Source organism: Desmodus rotundus, chromosome 4 (genome assembly GCF_022682495.2).
Source record: "Desmodus rotundus isolate HL8 chromosome 4, HLdesRot8A.1, whole genome shotgun sequence".
Lineage (NCBI taxonomy): Eukaryota > Metazoa > Chordata > Mammalia > Chiroptera > Phyllostomidae > Desmodus > Desmodus rotundus.
Genome location: NC_071390.1, coordinates 74,928,049 through 74,951,477, shown reverse-complemented (window position 1 = coordinate 74,951,477; position 23,429 = coordinate 74,928,049). Strand labels below are relative to the sequence as shown.

General features: G+C 39.1%; 1 protein-coding gene across 1 annotated transcript in view; it reads right to left on the bottom strand.

Annotated features, from left to right (window-relative positions):
- Nucleotides 1-23,429, bottom strand: part of CCDC7 (coiled-coil domain containing 7) — a 208,687-nt gene that overhangs the window by 104,943 nt on the left and 80,315 nt on the right. Inside the window, exons 9-11 of the mRNA XM_053923457.1 lie at nucleotides 18,205-18,280; nucleotides 11,202-11,232; nucleotides 2,572-2,661 (exon numbers count right to left, since the gene is read on the bottom strand). Of these exons, the coding sequence (XP_053779432.1) occupies nucleotides 2,572-2,661; nucleotides 11,202-11,232; nucleotides 18,205-18,280 (197 nt within the window). The remainder of the gene's footprint in view (nucleotides 1-2,571; nucleotides 2,662-11,201; nucleotides 11,233-18,204; nucleotides 18,281-23,429) is intronic.

Sequence of the window (23,429 nt, the reverse complement as noted above, 5' to 3'; positions counted from 1 at the left end):
ATGGATAGATCTTCCAAACAAAATATCAACAAAATATTGTTGCATTGAGCAATACCCTAGGTCAAATGGGCTTAACTGATATATTTATAGAGTCTTACATCCCAAAAAAGAAAAAAATGAACATTCTTTTCAAATGTACATGGAACATTTTCAAAGATAGACCATATGATAGGGCTCAAAACAAGCCTCAACAAATTCAAGAAAACTGAAATCATATCAAGCTTTCTCCCTGACCACAATGGACTAAAACTAGAAACCAACCTCAAGGAAAAAACAAAAAAACACTCAAAACTCATGGAGATTGAATACCATACTATTAAGCAGTGAACAGTTCAAGAATCAGATCAAGGAAGAAATCAAATCCGAAATCAAATGAAATTCGATCCTCTGCTTCATCTGGTATGATTTTAATTACTTCTACTGTGTTCTTCAATTCAGAAATTATATTCTTCATTTCAATCCCTGCAGCCAAGATGGAGGCATAGGTAGACACACTTCGCCTCCTCACACAACCAAAAGAAGGACAACAACAATTTAAAAACAATAAACAACCAGAACTTACAGAAAATCAAACTGTCTGGAAGTCGGACAACCAAGGAGATAAAGAAGAAACATTCATCCAGATTGGTAGGACAGGAGGAGATAGGCAGCCAGGGTGGAGAGGACTCGTGGGAAGGTAGCAGGTGGCGGACCCAGCAAGGTGGTGGGTTGTGGAATGGGGCAGACCAGGCTGCAGCTAGCAGACCCCACAAGGTGGTGCCTGGCAGACCCTGTGGCACCACATTCGTGCACAGATAAACCTGGAGGAATGGCGGGGGAGCGAAGCAGACCACACAATCCAGGGCTCCGGCATGGGGAAATAAAGCCTCAAACCTCTGATTGAAAACACCCATGGGGGTTGAGGTGGCAGCAGGAGAAACTCCCAGCCTCACAGGAGAGGTCATTGGAGAGACCCACAGGGGCCTAGAGTGTGCACAAGCCCACCCACTTGGGAATCAGCACCAGAGGGGCCCAGTTTGATTGTGGGTAGTGGAGGCAGTGACTGAAATCCGGCAGAGAGTGGAGCAAGCGCCATTGCTCCCTCTCGGCCCTACCCCCACATACAGCATCACAGTGCAGCAACCAGCGTTACCTCACCCTGGTGGACACCTAAGGCTCTGCCCCTTTATATAACAGGCCTGCCAAGACCAAAAAAAAAAATGGCCCAAATGAAAGAACAGATCAAAGTTCCAGAAAAAATACAACTAAGCAACGAAAGAGATAGCCAACCTATCGGATGCACAGTTCAAAACACTGGTAATCAGGAAGCTCACAGAATTGGTTGAATTTGGTCGCAAATTAGATGAAAAAATGAAGGCTATGCTGACAGAAACAAAGGAAAATGTACAGGGAAGCAATAGTGATGCGAAGGAAACTGGGACTCAAATCAACAGTGTGGACCAGAAAGAAGAAAGAAACATCCAACCAGAAAAGAATGAAGAAACAAGAATTCAGAAAAATGAGGAGAGGCTTAGGAACCTCCAGGACATCTTGAAACGTTCCAACATCTGAATTATAGGGGTGCCAGAAGGAGAAGAGGAAGAAAAAAAAATTGAAAACTTATTTGAACAAATAATGAAGGAGAACTTCCCTCATCTGGCAAAGGAAATAAGACTTCCAGGAAGTCCAGGAAGCTCAGAGAGTCCCAAAGAAGCTGGACCCAAGGAGGAACACACCAAGGCACATCATAATTACATTACCCAAGATGAAACAGGAGAGAATCTTATAAGCAGCAAGAGAAAAGGACATAGTCACCTACAAAGGAGTTCCCATAAGACTGTCAGGTGATTTCTCCAGAGAGACCTTACAGGCAAGAAGGGGCTGGCAAGAAGTATTCCAAGTTATGAAAGGCAAGGGCCTACATCCAAGATTACTGTATCCAGCAAAGCTATCATTTAGAATGGAAGGGAAGATAAAGTGCTTCTCAGATAAGGTCAAGTTAAAGGAGTTCATGATCACCAAGCCCTTATTATATGAAATGTTAAAGGGATTTATCTAAGAAAAAGAAGATAAAAAATATGAATGGTAGAAATGACAGCAAACTCTGAGTTATTAACAACCACACCTAAAATGAAAACAAAAGCAAACTAAGCAAACAACTAGAACAGAAACAGAACCACAGAAATGGAGATCACATGGAGGGTTATCAACAGGGGAGTGTGAGGGGGAGAGAGGGCGGAAAGGTACAGAGAATAAGTAGCACAAATTTTAAGTAGAAAATAGACAGGGGGAGGGTAAGAATAGTATAGGAAATATAGAAGCCAAAGAACTTATAAGTATGACCCATGGACATGAACTATAGGGGGGGAATGTGGGAGGGAAGGAGTGGGCAGGATGGAGTGCACGAAGGGGAGGAAATGGGACAACTGTAATAGCATAATCAATAAATATATTTTTAAAAAGTAAAAAAAAGAAAATGTATAATAAAACATTTAAATATATACTTGATTGCTATCCTAATATAATAAGAATATTTAAAATACCGTATAATAAGGTACTCTTACCATTTTCAGTCATTAAAATTTAACTAACCTCTTTGTTTCTCAAGGTTTGGAGTTCATTTTCCAACACTGATTTCTCCTCTGACAAAATCTGGAAATCATTTTCCATCCTTTTGTATTTCTAAAGAAAAACATCATAATTTTAGTAATAATAAAAAGCAAAAGTCTCAATATAGTAGGTTACTTTTGGTTAAAGTAAGAAAGTCTTCATTGTCTCATGAAAATAATAAACCATTGGCACTAATCTGTACTGTGAAGTTTAATTGAGGTGGAAAAGGCAAAGGAACTAGAAGTGACAATGAATTAAAGTTTAGAAGACTGAGGGATACTACAGTTCAGTATTTATAAAGTGAAGGACAATTGAATGATAATAAGTTACAGTGAAATTTATATGTTTTACTACAACTTATCATTATATAGTAATATTATATAACATGTAACTATGTATACTTCTAGAGTATATAAATATTATATTAATATTAATCATATAAGCTTATATAACATTATATAATAAACATATCACATATCATGTAATATATAATGGAATAATATTATCAAATTAATATTTTTATTTAATATATATTAAAATATTAGAGGATACGTTTTCAGGAACAAGTATAAAAGACACATGGACAAAACAAAGGCGGATGGGATCAGGGATGGGAGGTGAGGATGCCTGGGATGGGGGGCCTGATGGGGGTGAAAATGGAGACAACTTTACTTGAACAGAATTTTAATATATATACATATATATTAAATATATATATATATGTATTAAATATATATATATAATATATGTATATATATTAAAGATCAGAACAGAAATAAATGACATAGAAATTAAAAGAACAATTCAAAGGATCAATAAATCAGGAGCTGGTTCTTTGAAAGGATAAACAAATTCGACAACCCTTTATTTTTCATAAGATTTTATTAATTTAGCCACAGGGAAGATGAATGTGAGATAGGTGGGAGCAGAGTCCACTTCCCCTTGTGCATAGGTGAAATACCTAGCCAATCTTCTGAGGAACAGAGTGAACAGCCAATGGTATCCCAGCATATATGAAGATTGGAGGCCAAAAATTATAGAGGACATTGAAAAATCAGATGGTAAGAAGAGTGCTTCAGGACAAGAAGGACCCTGGGACCAGCTCAGGCACCAGCTCAGGAACTGGGGCGGCTGAGGCCCCAGGCCAGACCACACGGTCTGCTGCAGGATTCTTGGGAGAGAGCCAAGCCAACAGCACCCTCCTCTGCCAAACAAGGTTTGAGCAGCACCAGGAGGGACCTGGATTCTTGAAGTCGCAGGGGGGGAACAAGGAAGAAGTAGCAAATACATAGAGACGGTGTGCACCCACTGAGACTGTGGACACTGGCTGGGAAGTTTTGGGCAGTGACAGACCCTAACCTAGTCAGTCCCCTCTCCGGGTGGAGAGTTGGGCTGTGTGAAAGGCCAGGCCTGGATAGCAGGAATTTTTCAAAAAAAAAAGAAGAGAAAACAGAGGCATTCAGCAGCTATTAGGGGAATTCTCCCCAGCAATGGCCCCCACTTCCTGCACCCGTATCCACTCCTGGCGGTAAGCTCATGCCGATAACCCTGGGGATGGCCCCCACTAGACCCCACAGCCTGGCAGCTGCCCGTCCACACTCATACCCAAAGCCCTAGGGACAGTGCACACCAGACAGTGTTACCCGACGGCCGCCTCTCCCACCCCAGCAGCGAGGCCAAGTGCTCAGGTCAGGCCCGAAGCCCAGGGGATGGAGTGCACCTGACACCACCACTCAGAGGCACCTCCCACCTGGCCCCTGCGCCCAGGGCCCTGCAGGGTGGACTGGCTGTCTAAGAGGGAGGTGAAGTCACCCCACAGAGGAAAGCTGAAAGGCTAAGGGAGTCAGCAATCCCCAGAAAGACTTAACTCAGTGGTGGGGCAGAACTACGCTGAAGGGGCCCTGAGAGTCCCTAGCATCTAGGACAGCAAGAAGAGTGAAGGGGGTGTGTGGGGTGCCCCTAATTGGTGCACCTCAAGGACAGAGCAACTGGTGGACTGAATGTGTAAGCTGGGTGCAGAAGGGCACTGGGGAACTGAGGGCTGGAGGCTGGGCAACAGCAGAAGTGTGGCTCAGGAAGGGAGAAAAGTAAAACAAATCCCTCCTCAGCCTTCTGCAGCCAGGAAGACCAACAGAACTGGCTTGGCCGGTTTAAAGCCAGCAGAAGGCATTTTTATTAAAATTTTTTAAATTCTTTCTTCCTTTCTTTTTTTATTCCTTCTTCCTTCATTCTTTCCTTTCATTTTTTATTCCTTCTTGCTTCCCTTTTTTTTTATTCCCACAAATGAGACAATACAACTTGGAGCTGAGAAAAGACCAGAGTTAGACCCAAAGAGGGGTCTAACAACTGAGACAGTGAGACAAATTTCACTTTGCTAGTCCAGAGAACTTGCAAGTTATTGTATACTTGTATTATAATTATTTTTCATTATTCCTACATCTTTTATTTTGTTAGTATTTTTGTGTTTCTCTTCCTTCTGTTTAGTCTTCTTCACTTGGTTTGTTAAATTGCATTGTTTGACTGTTATGAATGTTGCTCCATTACTATTGTAAATAACTGCTGTTCCATACAATCGTAAATACTCCATAACAAGACTCCTGAATTTTAGCTAACTTCACTGTTTCTTGAACTTTATTACCTTGGTGGTTATCTGTATTCTACCACATACTACACCTATTTTCTATCCTTTACTCTCACTTTACCTCATACACTGACCCCCCAAAAGCTCAAGTTTTTTTAGATCAAACTTACAATCCTTCCCCACCCTTAACAAGAATCTTATCTTATTTCCACCCTTTAAAAAAGTGGCTACTTGGATGAAATATCAGGGTTAACTCTACATATCCAAAGGATTTCCTATCTCTTCTCTATGGGCTGGTACATTAAATGCCATGGAATACACTCCCACTGTCTTAAACCATTTTGTGTTCCACCTCCAACTGATCACAAAAAAGAGTAGGTTGGAGCTGTGAACACCAGGATACCTGCTGGAAGAGGAAACCCACCAACAAAGGAACAATGAACAGATAACAACAGAAGAAGGTGAAGGAAGGAGTGGAAGCCACACTAACCACAATCCAGGGCCAATCTGGAAATACAACTAAATGGAGGAGAAATTATCCAGAAAAAACAACTGAACAATAGCGAGAGAAAAGCCTCAAAACCTCAGACAGACACAAGAACCAGCTGCAACACAACCTGTCCACACATGCACAACAGAATACAAGATGTGGCGGGCAGAATGAACCTCAGTTAACCAGCTGGAGGGAAGGACCCACCAAAGAAAGACCCAAGAACAATCAAAACCCAAAGACAACCAGAGAACCAACATAAATGACAGCCCAAGACCAGCAAGTTCAAGAGATCAAGGAGACCACACCACGGAATCTCACAGGTTTCCTACCATAGAAGTTTACACAATAATCCCAGGGAGTCAAAACAGATCAATTTAAGAAGCAGAGGCCAACAAGAAGAGTGACAAAAACAAAGGGAAGACAAAGAAACAAACCTCAAGTGACAGCAAGGGAGGAAACCTCAGAATGCTAAATGACATAGAGGCAAGTCAACTATCAGATACTGAGTTCAAAGCAATGGTTATCAGGAAGCACAATGAGCTCACAGAGAATTACCAAAAACTACAGGGAAACTACAGTGAACTCACTGAAAACTATATCCCATCAAAAAGGAAATAGAAACTATCAACAAGGGCCAGGAGGAAATGAAGAATACAATTTCTGAACTGAAGAACTCAGCAGAAGGGATCAAAAGCAGGCTCGATGAAGCAGAGGATCGGATCAACAAACTGGAGGACAAGGTAGAAAAAAGCACCCAGAAAGAACAAGGACAGGAAAAGAGGCTCAGAAAGAACAAAGAGGGGTAAAGGGAAATGCAGGACAACATGAAACATAATAATATTCATATACTAGGGATACCAGAAGGAGAAGAGGAGCATGGGATAGAAAATATGTTTGAAAAAGTAATGATGGAAAACTTCCATAATTTGATGAGAGAAAAAGTCACACAAATCCAGGAAACACAGAGAGTCCCAATCAAGAGGAACCCAAAGAGGCCCACTTCAAGCTACATCAAAATTAAACTGGCAAAATTCCAAGACAAAGAGAGAATCTTAAAGGCAGCAAGGGAGAAACAGGAATTAACATACAAAGAAGCCCAGATAAAGCTAGCAGCTGACTTCTCTATGGAAACATTACAAGCGAGAAGAGAATGGCAAGATATATTCCAAGTATTGAGAACCAGAGGCCTGCAACCAAGGCTACATTACACAGCAAGTTTCTCAATTAAGATGGAAGGCCAAATAAGGAACATCCCAGACAAAAGAAGTGTACAACAATACACCTCCAACAAACCAACTCTGCAATAGATACTAAAGGGACTGCTTAAGAAAAGAAAGGAAAAGAATGAGAGAGAGACAAACACAGGTATGAAAAAATGGCAATGAACAAATACCTATCACAATAACCTTAAAGGTAAGTGGATTAAATGCTCCAACCAAAAGACACAGAATAGCTAAATGGATAAGAAATCATGACCCACAGATACGCTGCCCACAAGAGACCCATCTCAGAACAATAGACCTACACAGACTGAAAGTGAAGGGCTGGAAACAAATATTCCAAGCAAATGGATAGGAAAAATACCTCGGGGGAACAATACTCATGTCAGTCAAAACAGACTTCAAAAACGGCCATGAAAAGAGACCCAAAAGGTCATTTCATAATACTCAAGAAAGAACTGATCAAGAAGACATAAACATTGTAAATACATATGCAGCTGACATAGAAGCATCAAAATACATAAAGAAAATCTTGGAGGACTTCAAGAAAGATATTCACAGCAACACATTAACAGTAGGGGATTTTAACACCCCACTGTCAAAAATAGATAGATCCTTCCAAACAAAATATCAGCAAATATATTATGGCATTAAACAAAGCCCTAGATGAAAATGGACTTAACTGGTATATATAGAACCTTTCATCCAAAAGAAGAAAAATGCACATTCTTTTCAAATGCACATGGAACATTTTCAAAGATAGACCACATGATAGAACACAAAACAAGCCTCAACAAATTCAAGAACATTGAAATTGTATCAAGCATTCTCTCTGAACACAAGGGACTGAACCTAGAAACAAACCTCAAGGAAAAAACTCCCAAACAGTCAAAACTCATGGAGATTGAATGGCATGCTGTTTAAAAATGAATGGGTCAAGAATGAGATTAGAGAAGAAATCAAAAAGTTCCTGGAAACAAACGAAAATGAACTCACAACAATTCAAAACCTATGGGGCACCACGAAGGCAGTCCTGAGAGGGAAGTTCATAAGGATACAGGCTTACCTAAAAAGAATAGAAACATTTCAAATAAACAGCCTAACTCTACACCTGCAACAACATGAGGAACAACAATGAAAACCCAGAGCAAGTACAAGGAAGGAAATAACCAAGCTTACAGCAGAATTAAATGATAGAGACTAAGAGCACAATTCTAAGGATCAATGAATTCAGGAGCTGGTTCTTTGAAAAGATAAACAAAATCAACAAGATTCTAAGCACTCATCAAGAAAAAAAGGGAGAGGACCCAAATAAACACAATCAGCAATGAAAGAGGAGAGACTAAAACTAATACCACTGAAATAAAAAGGATTGTAAGAAATTACTACGACGAACTATGTGCCATAAATTATGAAAACCTAGATGTAATGGACAAACTTCTAGAAAAATATAACCTTCCAAAAGTCAATGAAGAAGAATCAGAAAGCCTGAACAAACCAATAACAGCTGACAAAATTGAAACAGTAATCAAAAAACTTCTGACACACAAAAGTACTGGACCAGATGGTTTCATAGGAGAATTCTACGGAGCATTTAATGGAGAGCTAACGCCCATCCTCCACAGATTATTTCAAAAAAATTCAAGAAGATGGAACACTCCCAAACTCTTTTTATGCAGCCAACATCATCTTAATCCCAAAACCAGATAGATAACAAAGAAAGAAAACTTCAGGCCAATATCACCGATGAACATAGATGCTAAAATCCTCAACAAAATATTTGCAAACTCTATCAGCAATGTGTTAAAAAGATCATACAACATGATCACGTGGGATTCATACCAGGGATGCAAGGATGGTACAATATTTGCAAATCAGTAAACATAATACACCACATAAACAAAAGCAAAGACAAAAACCACATGATCCTATCAAGAGATGCGGAAGAAGCATTTGACAAGGCACAGCACCCATTTATGATAATAACAGTCACCAAAGTGGGAATAGAGGGAGTATTCCTCAATATAATAAAGGCCATATATGAGAGACCTACAGCCAACATCATACTCAATGGACAAAAACTTACAGCTTTCCCACTAAGATCAGAAATAAAACAAGGAGGGCCTCTTTTACCACTCCTATTGAAAGTAGTATTGGAAGTCCTAGCCACAGCAATCAGACAAGAAAAAGAAATAAAAGGCAACCAAAATGGAAAGGAGGAAATGAAACTGTCACTGTTTGCAGATGACATGATAGTGTACATGGAAAATCCTATAGACTCCACCAAAAAAATGCTCAACCTAATAAATGAATTTGGCAAAACAGCTGAATACAAAGTCAATACTCAGAGATCAAAGGTAATCCTGTATACCAACAATGAAACAGCAGAACAGATCAGGAAAAAAATCGCATTTGATATAGCAACAAGAAAAAGAAAGTACCTAGGAATAAACCTAACCAAGGAGGTAAAAGACCTGTACTCTGAAAACTATACAACACTGAAGAAAGAAATTAAGGAAGACAAAAACAAATGGAAGCATGTGCTATGTTCATGGATTGGAAGAATTAACATCATCAAAATGGCCATACTACCCAAAGCAATTTATAGATTCGATGCACTCCCTATTAAAGTACCCATGACATATTTCACAGATATAGAACAAACATTTCAGAAATTTATATGGAACCATAAACGACCCTGAATAGCTGCAGCAATTTTGAGAAAGAAGACCAAAGCAGGAGGGATCACAATACCTGATATCAAACTGTATTACAAGGCAACTGTAGTCAAAACAGCGTGGTACTGGCATAAAAACAGGTACATAGATAATGGAACAGAACAGAGAACCCAGAAATGAACCTAAGTCTCTATGGTCAATTAATATTTGACAAAAGAGCAGGAGCATAAAATGGAGCAAAAATAGCCTCTTCAACAAATGGTGTTGGGAGATCTGGACAGCTACATGCAAAAAAATAAAACTCGACAACCAACTTAAGCCTTACACAAAAATAAATTCAATGTGGATAAAAGACTTAAATATAAGTTGTAACACCATAAAAGTCCTAGAGGGAAACATCGGCAGGAAAATCTCAGACATTCCATGCTGCAAAATCCTCACAGACATGTCCACTAAAGCTAGGGACATAAAGGAAAGAATAAACAAGTGGGACCTCATCAAAATAAAAAGCTTCTGCATGGCTAAAGAAAAAAGCATTAAAATACAAAGAGAACCAACAGTATGGGAAAACATATTTGCCAATAATACCTCAGACAAGGGCCTGATCTCCAAAATATATAAAGAACTCACACGACTGCAGTCCAGGAAGACAAACAACCCATTTAAAAATGGGCAAAGGTCTTGAATAGACACTTTTCCAAGGAAGACACATAGAGGGCCCAGAGACATATGAAAAGGTGCTCAGCATCACTAGCCATCAGAGAGATGCAAATTAAAACCACAATGAGGAACCATCTCACACCGGTCAGAATGGCCAACATAAACAAATCAACAAACAAATGTTGGAGAGGATGCGGAGAAAAGGGAACCTTAGTACACTGTTGTTGGGAATGCAGACTGGTGAGGCCACTGTGTAAAACAGTATGGAATTTCCTCAGAAAACTAAAATTGGAACTGCCTTTTGACCTAGCAATTCCACTGCTGGAATTATACCCTAAGAGTCCTGAAACACCAATCCAAAAGGACCTATGTACCCCAATGTTCATAGCAGCACAATTTACAATAGCCAAGTGCTAGAAGCAACCTAAGTGCCCATCAGCAAATGAGTGGATCAGAAAACCATGGTACATTTACACAAGGGAATTTTATGCAGGAGAGAGAAGGAAGAAGCTCATACCCTTTGCAACAGCATGGATAGAACTGGAGAGCATTATGCTAAGTGAAATAAGCCAAGCGGTAAGGAACAAATACCATATGATCTCACCTTTAACTGGAACATAATTAACAGAAGAAAAAAGCAAACAAAATATAACCAGAGACATGGAAGTTAAGAACAATCTAATAATAGCCAGAGGTGGGGCGAGGGAGAGTGGGGAGAAGGGTTTTCAGGAACTACTATAAAGGACAGATGAACAAAACCAAGGAGGAGGGTGGAAGCAGGGGAGGGAGGTGGTTTTGGCTGGGGTGGGGTAGAGGGGTGGGGAAAAAATGCAGACAACTGTAATTGAACAACAATAAAATAAGTGAAAATAAATATATAAAACATATATTTAACAGAAAAAACATTATGTATTCTGACTATATCTAGAATCTATTAACAAGACCAAAGTGCAATTTCAAACTAAGAGTGCTATACTTACAGTTTCTAACAGAATTTGATCATTCTTAGCTCTGAAAAATATCAAAAATATCTGTACTGTATTATAATTTTATTTATATTTTTATTTATGTGACATACACATTTTCCTTGTAAAAAATTTTAAAATACATATAACATTAGAGTACAATTTGATTACAATCCCCAACACTCAATTATCTCCCCAGAGACAATTTTATATTGCTGCCTACCTTTCCAGAACTTGTTCCATGAATTTATATAATGCTGCATGTACCAATTCAATTCTGAAATTTTTGTATTGGGTTGGATGTTTGTTGTATTTTTTCCACATGCAGGACATCAATGTATATATGGTTCTCAATTTTTTTTCACTTAACAGAGTTTCTGAGAACTATTTTTATTGGTAAACATAGATCTATTCCATTTTATTATTTTTAAAATATATAATGTTTATTATATTTTTTCCATTACCATTTAGTTCCTTTATACTGTCCTACTCTGCAATTGCCACTGTTGTCCATGTCCATGTGTCTTTTATGCTTTTTGCTTACTTATTTTATTTTTATTCATTTTTAATCCTTTCAAACTTTATTCTCTGTATCTTTTGTAGATTACTTTTTATTGTTAAATTACAGCTGTCCCACCTATTCCCCCATTTCCCAATACCTGCCACCCCCAATTCCACAGTCAATCCCCCCAATTCTCTTTGTCCATGAGTCCTCTATTCATATTCCTTTGCTTGTCCCTTCCTCTTCTTTCCCCCCATATCTCTCTCCCACCACTCTGTGGTAACTGATTGTTTTTTCTTTATTTCCAAGTTTCTGGTTCTATTTTGCTCATTTGTTTGTTTTGTTCATTAGGTTCCACTTGTAAGTGAGATCATAAGGTATTTGTCTTTCACCACCTGGCTTATTTCACTAGCATATGCTCTCCAGTCCCATCCATGCTGTCACAAAGGGTAGGAGTTCCTACTTTCTTTCTGGTGCATAGTATTCCATTGTGTAAATGTTCCACTTTTTTCACCCACTCATTTATGGATGGACACTTAAGTTGTTTCCAACACTTGCCTATTGTGAATTGTGCTTCTATGAATAATGGGGTGCATAGGTTCTTTTGAATTGGTGGTTCAGGATTCTTAGGGTGTAGTCCCAGCAGTGGGACTGCTAGATGGAAAGGCAGTTCTATCTTCAGGTTTTTGAGGAAATTCCATAGTTTTCCACAGTGCCTGCACCAGTCTACATTCTCATCAACAATGTACTAGAGTTCCCTTGTCTCCACAACCTCACCAGCACATGTTGTTTCATGAGTCATTAATGATGGCCATTCTGTCTGGTATGTAAATGACCTAACCCTACATCTATGAAAACTAGAAGTACAACAACAAACACAATCCAGAGTGAGTACATGGAAGGAAAAAATCAAAATCCAAGCAGAATTAAATGACACAGAGACTAAAAGAACAATCAAAAGGATCGATAAATCCAGGAGTTGGTTCTTTGAAAAGATAAACAAAATTGACAAGCCTTTAACCAGACTCATCAAGAAACAAACAGGAATAACCCAACAAAATAAAATCAGAAACAAAATGGGAGAAATTGCGACTGATTGTAAGAAATTACTATAAACAACTATATGCCAATAAATTTGAAAACCTGGGTGAAGTGGACAAATTTCTAGAAACATATAATCTTCCAAAACTGAGTCAAGAAGCAGCAGAAAGCCTGAATAGCTTGATATCAGCTAGTGAAATTGAAGCAGTAATCAATAAACTCTTGGCATAAAAAAGCTCTGGGTCAGATGGATTCAAAGGAGAATTTTACAAAACATTTACAGAAAAGCTAACTCTAATTCTTCTCAAACTATTCAAAAAAGTCCAAGAACAGGTAATACTCTCAAACTCTTTTTATGAGGCCAGTGTTATCCCAATTCCAAAACCAAGTAAAGACACAACAATGAAAGAAAACTACAGGCCAATAACACTGATGAACATAGACACTAAAATCATCAACAGCATATTGGCAAACCACATCCAGCAATACATTAAAAAGATCAACAACATGATGAAGTGGGATTCATCCCAGGGATGCAAGGATGGTACAATATTTGCAAATCAATAAATGAAATACAACAAATAAACAATATGAAAGACAAAACCACATGATCATATTAATAGCTGCTGAAAAAGCATTTGATAAAGTACAGTACCCATTTATGATAAAAAAAATTCAGCAAAGTGGAAGTAGAGGGAGAATACCTCAATATAATAAAGGCCATATACAAGAAACCTACAGCCAACATCATCCTCAACAGGTAAAAACTAAAAGCTTTCCCCCTAAGTTCAGACACCAAAAAAATGTATCCACTTTTACCACTTCTATTCAACATAGTATTGGAAGTCTTTGCCACAGTGATCAGATGAGAAACACAAATAAAAGGCATCCAAATTGGAAAGGAGGAAGTGAAACTGTCACTGTTTGCAGATGGCATGATAGAGTACATAGAAAACCCTATATGTCCCACCACGGTTCATTGGATGCAAATTGAAACCACAATGAGATACCACTTCACAGCAATCAAAATGGCCATCATAAACAAATCAACAAACAGTAAGTGCTGGTGAGGTTGTGGAGAAAAGGGAACCCTAGTAAACTGTTAGTGGGAATGTAGACTGGTGTAGCCACTGTGGAAAACAGTATGGAATTTCCTGAAAAAACTAAAGATGGAACTGCCTTTCAATCCAGCAACCCCACTTCTGGGACTATACTATAAGAACCCTGAACTATCAATTCAAAAGAACCTATGCACCTTAATGTTCATAGCGCCATTATTTACATTAGGCAAGTGCTGGAAACAACCTAAGTGCCCATCAGAGAATGAGTGGATCAAAAACTGTGGTACCTTTACACAATGGAATACTATGTAGCAGAAAGAAAGAAGGAACTCCTACCCTTTGCGACAGCATGGATGGAACTGGAGAGCATATGCTAAGTGAAATAAGCCAGGCGGTGAGAGACAAATACCATATGATCTCACTTACATTGAATCTTAATCAACAAAATAAACAAGGAGCAAAAATATAACCAACGAAAGAACAAACTTGCAGTAACCAGAGGGAAGGTGGATGGGGGATAAAGGGGAAAGAAGGGGAAAGGATCATCAAGGAACATGTATAAAGGACTCTTGGACAAAGCCAAATGGTAGTTAGGATTGAGGGTGGGATGTGGTGGTCCTTGGCGCAGTGTTGAGTGGCAGGTGGAATATGGAAACTATACTTGAATGACAATAAAAAACATTAAAAATTGAAAAAATAAAAATAGAGAAATTTTAAAATTTTTTAAATAAATTAATTAATTGTTCTTTAAGAGTAATCAGAAAAGCCCTAGTTTTTATTCAGCAGCAAAGGGAACATTAGCCCCAATTAGCAAATATAAACACAAAGAATCAAAAAAATGCTTTTGTGATTTCATTCCACAAAATACGCTTTTTCAACCTACCAGTTGTATAACTAATATAACCTTAGGCACCACAAAAAACTGTAGTTAATCCTCAGTGACTTTCAAGATACTTCCTGATATGCAAAGAAATGTGCAAAACATATTCTAGCCAGACAATTGTACAAAGCTTACTTTGAGCATACAACCATTCAAGTTGGAAATCCTCTCCTTTATAGTAATCCTTTAAACTAGTCCTTCCCACTTCGTTCTGCTATATCCAGGAACTCTAAAACCAGCAGTAACTAGCACCAATAGCCTCATACGAGGGGTTACAGTAAGTAATATTGAATAGTATCAGTGACTGCTTTAATACCCTGGGTCCAATGGATAAAATTGTCATGGAAACTAACCTCCATCTTTAAGAATGCCCCTCCAATGAGCTTTCATCTGACAAGGCTGTGAAAATTCTGACCCTAACCTTTAGTAGGAATGATTCCAAAAAGATAAAAAGGGAAAATGACAAATAGGGCCTAAATTAATCACATACCAAATACCTGGCCATTAATGAATACAAGCGATAAGTCCTTTATTTCCATTTTTAGCAGCTTCCCCAGACATAACTTTCTTTACATTTTCTTTACACTTTTTAAGCTTATTTTATTAAGATTATATAGTTGTTCTTTTTTCTCCCCTTTACCGCCCCCCCCCTGCCCTGCTCCCTCCAGCATACCTCTCCCCATTAGTTCATGTCCATGGGTCGTACATTTAATTTCTTTGGCTTCTCCATTTCCTATACTATTCTTAACATCCCCTGTCTATTTTGTGACTACCAATTATGCTTCTTAGTCTGTGTACCTTTTTTAACCCATTCTCTTACCTCTCCAACCCCGCTGATAACCCTCCATGTGAACAACTCCATGTGATCTCCATTTCTGTGACTCTATTCCTATTCTAGTTGTTTGCTTAGTTTTTGTTTTTTAGGTTCAGTTGTTGATAGTTGTGAGTTTGTTGTCATTATACTGCTCATATTTTTGATCCTCTTTTTTTTCTTAGATAAGTCCCTTTAAGATTTCATATAATAAGGGCTTGGTGATGATGAACTCCTTTAACTTGACCTTATCTGGGAAGCACTTTATCTGCCCTTCCATTCTGAATGATTGCTTTGCTGGATAGAGTAATCTTGGATATAGGTCCTTGCATTTCATGACCCTGAATAATTCCTTTCAGCCCATTCTAGCCTGTAAGGTTTCTTTTGAGAAATCATCTGATGGGCTTATGGGAACTCCTTTGCAGGTAACTGCCTCCTTTTCTCTTGCTACTTTTTTTTAAGATTCTCTCCTTATCTTTAATCTTGGGTAATTTAAGTATAGTGTGTCTTGGTGTGTTTCTTCTTAGATCCAACTTCTTTCGGACTTTCTGGACACCCTGGACTTGCATGTCTATTTCCTTCACCAGATTGAGGAAGTTCTCCTTCATTATTTGTTCAAGTAAGTTTTCAATTTCTTGCTCTTCCTCTTCTCTTTCTGGCACCCCTATGATTTGGATGTTGGAATGTTTAACATTGTCCCAGAGGTTCCTGAGCTTCTCCTCATTTTTTTTTTTGAATTGTTTCTTTATTCTGTTCCAGCTGGATGTTTATTTTTCCTTCTACTCCAAATTGTTGATTTGAGTCCTGGCTCCCTTCCCTTCACTCTTGGTTCCCTGTATATTTTCCTGTATTTCACTTTCCATTGCCTTCATTTCTTCCTTTATTTTGTGACCATACTCAATCATTTCTGTGAGCACCCCAATTCCCAGTATTTTGAACTCTGCAACTGATAGGTTGGCTATCTCCTTGTCGCTTAATTCTTTTTCTGGAGTTTTTATCTGTTCTTTCATTTAGGCTATATTTCTTTGTCTTGGTGCACCCGTTACATTGTAAAGGGTGGAGCCTTAGGTATTCACCAGGGTGGGGCAACCCACCTCACTGAGTGGTGGTACTGTCTGTGGGGGAGGAGTCATAGAGGAAACAAATATGCTTTCTCAACTCTCATTCCACTTTCTGCCACTTTTATCTCTGCCCACAAGCAGATTGTGCCCTTTCAGGTGCTGAATCCTGGGTAGGTGGGCTTGTATACATTCTAGGATCCCATGGGTCCCCCCAATGGACTCTTCTGTGAGACTGGCAGTTTCTCCCACCTTCAAAACCCCACAGGTGTTTACCACCAGAGATCTTGAGGATTTATTTCCCCATGCTTGAACCCTAGGTTATGCAGTTTGTCTGGCTCCACAGTTGTTCCTCCCAGCTTATCAGCATTCAAATGTGGGACTACCTGGTCCACCAGCCACAGCGTTGCCATGGATTATAACTGCCCTGGCTTCCAGTCTCCATTCCTCCTACCAGTCTGGATGACTGTTTCATCTTTAACTCTTTGGTTATAGGACTTCCATACAGTTTGATTTTCTGGCATTTCTGGCTGTTTTTTGTTTTTAAATTGGTTGTTATCCTTCTTTTGGTTGTACAAGGAAACAAAGCATGTATACCTATGACTCTACCTTGACTGGAACTCTCTTTACACTTTTCTATGATCTCTTGATCACTGGATTTGATAAATAGAAAATCTGATCATGTAAAATTTTCCAATGTTGAACCTAAATATTTTTAAAACAATGAGTGATATGAACTTTCTGAATATGTTTTACTTTAAAACACTTAAAAATAATTATGAGTTTACAAAGAATTATCAGTATATGAACAGTATATATATATATATATATATATATATATAACATTTCATATGAACATCATTTTTTACTTTCTAAAATTGTAAAATGTACATAACATAAATTTGCCACTTAACTATTTTTAAGTCCATACTAAAGCACATTCACATTATTGTGCAACCAACCTCCAGAACTCTTTTCATCTTGCAAAACTAGAACTCCATTAAACAACAACTCCCCATCCCCCACTTTCTCCAAACCCCTGGCAACCACCATTTTCCTTTCTGTCTCTATGAATTTGACTACATTATGTACTTCATATTAATGAAATCATAAAATTCTTGTCTTTTTGTGACTGGCTTCTTTTACTTAATATGGTGTCCTCAATGTTCATTCAGGTTGTACCCTATGTCACAATTTCCTTCCTTTTTTAGACTGAATCATATTCCATTGTATGTATATGTTTCATTTTCTTTATCTATTTGTTCTTCATTGGACACTTGGGTTACTTCTAATTCTTTGCTTTTGCAAATAATGCTACAGTGAATATGTGTATATAAATGGCTCTTCAAGACATTAGTTTCAGTTTGTGAGGTATATACCCAGAAATGGAATTGCTGAACCATCTGATAATTACATTTTTAATTTTTTGAGGAACTGACATACTATTTCTCATTGTAACTATACAATTTTATATTCTTTATGTAAAAAAGAATGTAAAAATGTGATTATAATTTTAAGCTTTAAAATTATATATATCATAAAAATTGATGTAAGAACACTTATTTTTTTACAGTGGTATTATTTTCTTCTTTATATTTCCAAATTTTCTAAAATATATACGTATTCATTTTATAATTTGGAAAAGAAATTATTTTAAAAGCTTACCTGTCCAACATATTTGACTGTTTCTCAAATATTTTCAACATGGCATTCAATTGATTAGGTACTAAATAAGTAATTTCTATTCCCAAAAAAAAAAGAAAGAAAAATATTTAAAGGTGTTACAAATAGCTGGTTATACCTACATCCTGATATCTCACTTCTATATAGGTGAGAACTAGACAAACAAAAAAAGAGAGAGAGATAGAAGGGTCATGTCAGTACTCAAGGAACAAAATGTTTAAGGTAAAAATAGTTTCCATTTATAAAATGCCCACCATGTACAAGACACTATACTACTTTACATTCCCCTACTCCTCAAAATAAACCAAAAAAGAAGATACAATCATCATTTTCAAATAAAGAAATTGAGTCTCAGAGAGGTTATATAACATGGTCAAAACTATTCATCTATTAAGTGACAAAACTGGACTGAGGTCCAGTGTCTGTGCCCTTCTTATGATAGTAACACAAAACTCTTCCATCTTGGTACACAAGAATTATATGACAGAAGACAGCCCCTGCACCAAGTTTTTTGATATCAACAAAATATAGTAAGCGAAAAGAAAATGTTAAATAACACAATTCCTTCCTATCAATGGACATAAAACCTCTCTTCATTCATCTATGTCTTCTTTGATTTCTTTCATCATAATGTTGCACTTTACCTCATATAGACCTTGTACATATTTAATTAGATTTATATGTAAGTATTGAGCTTTTGGTGCTTATGCAAATGGTACATGTATAATATCAAAATCTACTTGTTCATTGTTTGTATATACAGAAAACTGCAATAAGAAAATTCAATATTGTTAAGATGTCATTATTGTCAATTTTTTTCAGATGTTTAAAATCTAATCATTTTTTTTATTTTTTATTTTTTTAGTTATTGTCAATTTGATCTTTAGATTCAATGTGATCCCAATCAAAATCCCAGCAAGTTATTTTGTGTATATCAACAATCTAAATTCTAAACTTTATGTGGAAAAGTGATAGATCAAGAGGAGGCAACACTGTATTGAAGGAAGAAGAATAAAGTAAGAGAACATTATCCAAATTTAAGATATAACATAAACCTAAAGTAACTCAGACAGTTTGCAAAAGAATGAACAAACAGATCAAAGAACTGAATAGAGATCCCGGAAATAAATCTGCACATATATAGTCAATTGATCTTTGGCGAAAGAAAGAAGACAAAAAGGTTAGTCTTAATGGAGAAAGGTTAATCTTTTCAACATATGAGACTGGAAAAACTGGACATCCACATGCAAAAAACAATAATCCAGACAGAGACATTACATCTTTTACAAAGATTAACTCAAAATGGGTCACAGATTTAAATGTAAAATGCAAAACTATAAAACTCCTCGAAGATGATATAGAATAAAATATAGGTTACTTTGGATTTGAAAATGACTTTTTAGATACAACTCAAAAGCACAATTCATGACAGGAAAAAACTAAAATATTCAACTGCATAACAATTAAAAATGTTTCTTCTGCTCTGCAAAAGACACTTGCTAAGACTATAAAAAGAAAAGCTTCAGACTAAAAGAAAATTTTTACAGAACACATTTGATAAAGCACTATACAAAGTACTCTTAAAACTCAACAATAAGAAAGCAAACACCTGGATGGAGGAAAAGATGGCAGGATAGTGGGTGAAAATTATACTCACCTTGTCTCAGGACCAAACTGGAATAAAAACTAAGGGGGGATGGGCAGGGCAGGGGAGAACAATGGGGGAAAAAATAGGGGCAACTGCAATTGAACAACAATAGAAAAATTTTGTAAAGGCCTGGCTGGTATGGCTCAGTGGATTGAGTGCCAGCCTGTGAGCCAAACTGTTGCTGGTTAGATTCCCAGTTAGGGCACATGCCTGGGTTGCAGGCAAGGTCCCCAGTAGGGGGCGCATGAAAGGCAATCACACATTGATGTTTCTTCTTTCTCCCTCGGTTCCCATCTCTCTAAAAATAAATAAATAAAATCTTTTAAAAGTTTTTTTAAAAGTAAAAGAAAAATCAAGCTGAATAACCAACTGAAGACTTGCTAAACAACAGTCTTGTAAGAGAATTTACAGAAGCAGCCAAAGGAGACTAGTAGGGAGGGCAGAGATGTGTAAAAGACTGGCCCCACGGAGGATATTTCAGCTGCAAAGGTTCCCCCGCACTCCCCTCCCCCCATCCCAAGTAATGTGGGATCTCAAATGTACTCCGGGCTCCATAGTCCAAATACCAGAGCCTGGAAGAGGCATCCACATAACATCTGGCTGTGATAATCAGCATGGATTCTGTATGTCAGGGAGAGAAACAGGAACCTCTGTCAGAAACTACTTATTCTTAAGTCTGCTAAAAACACAGGCACTCATCCTGACAGAGGGAGGGCAGATCAGAGCAAAATGGAGTTTATGAAGACAGACTGGGCTGTGTGGCTACAGTGAGAGTACCACAAGAACAGACACCAGTGTTCCTGTGCCTAGTCACTCTCCCACACCACCCATGCACACCATCCTTCCTGGATCAAGTAATCCCTTCTATATGGCATCAGACTGGGGGAATGCAATAGCCCCACCCTCCCAAATCCTTGGCCCTGCCTTGCCAAACTTACACCCTTCAAGGAGTCTGCTGCTTAAGATTGTGGTGTCCATTTTTTTGAAAAAATGCTGAAGGTGAGTCAGTGACTGAGTTGTGTGACTCTGGGGCTGGGCAATTTCCCCTCACCTGGCCATGCCACAGCAGTAGTGCCAATACCATCTGTGTGCCAGAGCCATGCACCACAAGCACCAGAGCAGCAGAACCCTGTGGGCCAGAACAGCAGCCTGCAATCCGCAAGCACCAGAGCAGCAGAATGAGTCCCTCAGAACAGATCAGCAGGCACTACCCCCTCCAGGAGTGCCAAAACAGTGGCACCTCACACTCCCACAAGAAATTCAACAGCCCCATCACAGAGAACCACAAGCTCCACCTGCTGACTCCCAGTGGCAACCACCCACCTGAGCTTGCACTCTGCAATATTGTCAGCAGGCCCTGGTCGACCGGGTCCCACTGTGCAGAAGACTCTCCAGGCAGTCCAGACAGACTCAGAAAAGCTGAATTAGGTGGCTCCACCCTGAGATTTCTGGTAAGTGGCCTCAGACCAGTGCTGTAACTGAGTTTGAAATTATATCAGTCTGGTGAACACCACTTGCCCTTAGGTGGTGTGTAACTGAGAAACTACTTCATGTATAGGAGACCATTCTGCCTGGCGTGGGCCCAGCTCCCACTCAGAAAGGCCAGTGGAAAGTGAGGTGCAGCACACAGGAACCACGCCCACAGTTCTCCCGTGGGGAATCAGGCCTGCGTTGTACCGAGGCCGCTTTGGGACTTGCTTTTTGCTTAAACTCCCTCACCCTGAATTGAGGCACCAAATGTTTTTTTTTTCATAATATATTTATTGATTATGCTATTACAGTTGTCCCATTTCCCACCCCCCTCACTGCACTCCATCCTGCCTACCCCCTCCCTTCCACATTCCCCCCCTATAGTTCATGTCCATGGGTCTTACTTGTAAGTTCTTTGGCTTCTACATTTCCTACACTATTTTTACCCTCCCCCTGTCTATTTTCCACCTATCATTTATGCTACTTATTCTCTGTACCTTTCCCCCCCTCTCTCCCTCCCACTCCCCTATTGACAACCCTCCATGTGATCTCCATTTCTGTGGTTCTGTTCCTGTTCTAGTCATTTGCTTAGTTTGCTTTTGTTTTTGTTTTAGGTGTGGTTGTTAATAACTGTGAGTTTGCTGTCATTTTTACTGTTCATATTTTTTATCTTCTTTTTCTTAGATAAATCCCTTTAACATTTCATATAATAAGGGCTTGGTGATCATGAACTCCTTTAACTTGACCTTATCTGAGAAGCACTTTATCTGCCCTTTCATTCTAAATGATAGCTTTGCTGGATACAGTAATCTTGGATGTAGGTCCTTGCCTTTGCTGACTTTGAATACTTCTTGCCAGCCCCTTCTTGCCTGTAATGTTTCTTTGGAGAAATCAGTTGACAGTCTTATGGGAACTCCTTTGTAGGTAACTGTGTCCTTTTCTCTTGCTGCTTCTAAGATTCTCTCCTGTTTAATCTTAGGTAATGTAATGATGATGTGCCTTGGTGTGTTCCTCCTTGGGTCCAGCTTCTTTGGGACTCTCTGAGCTTCCTGGACTTCCTGGAAGTCTATTTCCTTTGCCAGATGAGGGAAGTTCTCCTTCAATATTTGTTCAAATAAGTTTTCAATTTTTTGTTCTTCCTCTTCTCCTTCTGGCACCCCTATAATTCAGATGCTGGAACGTTTCAAGATGTCCTGGAGGTTCCTAAGCCTCTCCTCATTTTTTTTGAATTCTTGTTTCTTCATTCTGTTTTGGTTGGATGTTTCTTTCTTCCTTCTGGTCCACACCATTGATTTGAGTCCCACTTTCCTTCCCATCACTATTGGTTCCCTGTACATTTTCCTTTGTTTCTCTTACCATGGGCTTCATTTTTTCATCTGGTTTTCGAACAGATTCAACCAATTCTGTGAGCATCTTGATAACCAGTGTTTTGAACTGTGCATCCGATAGGTTGGCTATCTCTTCCTCGCTTGGTTGTATTTTTTCTGGAGCTTTGAAGTGTTCTGTCATTTGGGCCATTTTTTTTTTTGTCTTGGCACATCTGTTACTTTAAGGGGTGGAGCCTTAGGTGTTCACCAGGTGGGGTAATGCTGGTCACTGCGCTGTGACCCTGTACCTGGGGGAGGGTCCGAGAGGGAGCAATGGCGCCCACTCCCCTCTCCGCCAGATCTCAGTCTTCCACTCCGCTACCCACATTCAAACTGGGCCCCTCTGGTGCTGGTTCCAGAGTGGGTGGGCCTGTGCACGCCCCAGGCCCCTGTGGGTCTCTCCAACGACCTCTCCCGTGAGGCTGGGGGTCTCTCCTGCTGCCACCCCAACACCCAGGGGCATTTTCAATCAGAGGTTTGAGGCTTTATTTCCCCACGCTGGAGCCCTGGGTTGCTCGGTCTCCTTCGCTCCCCACGTTCCTCCCGGTTTATCTGTGTGCGAATGTGGGGCCGCGGGGTGCTACCTGCCGCTCTGCCCGCCCCGTTGTCCGCCACTCTGAGTCCGACCCTCTCGGTATATCTGCACGAATGTGGGGCCGCAGGGTCTGCCCGTGGTCAGACTGCCTGCCCAGTTTGTCCCACACTCCGCCAGTCTCGGTCCC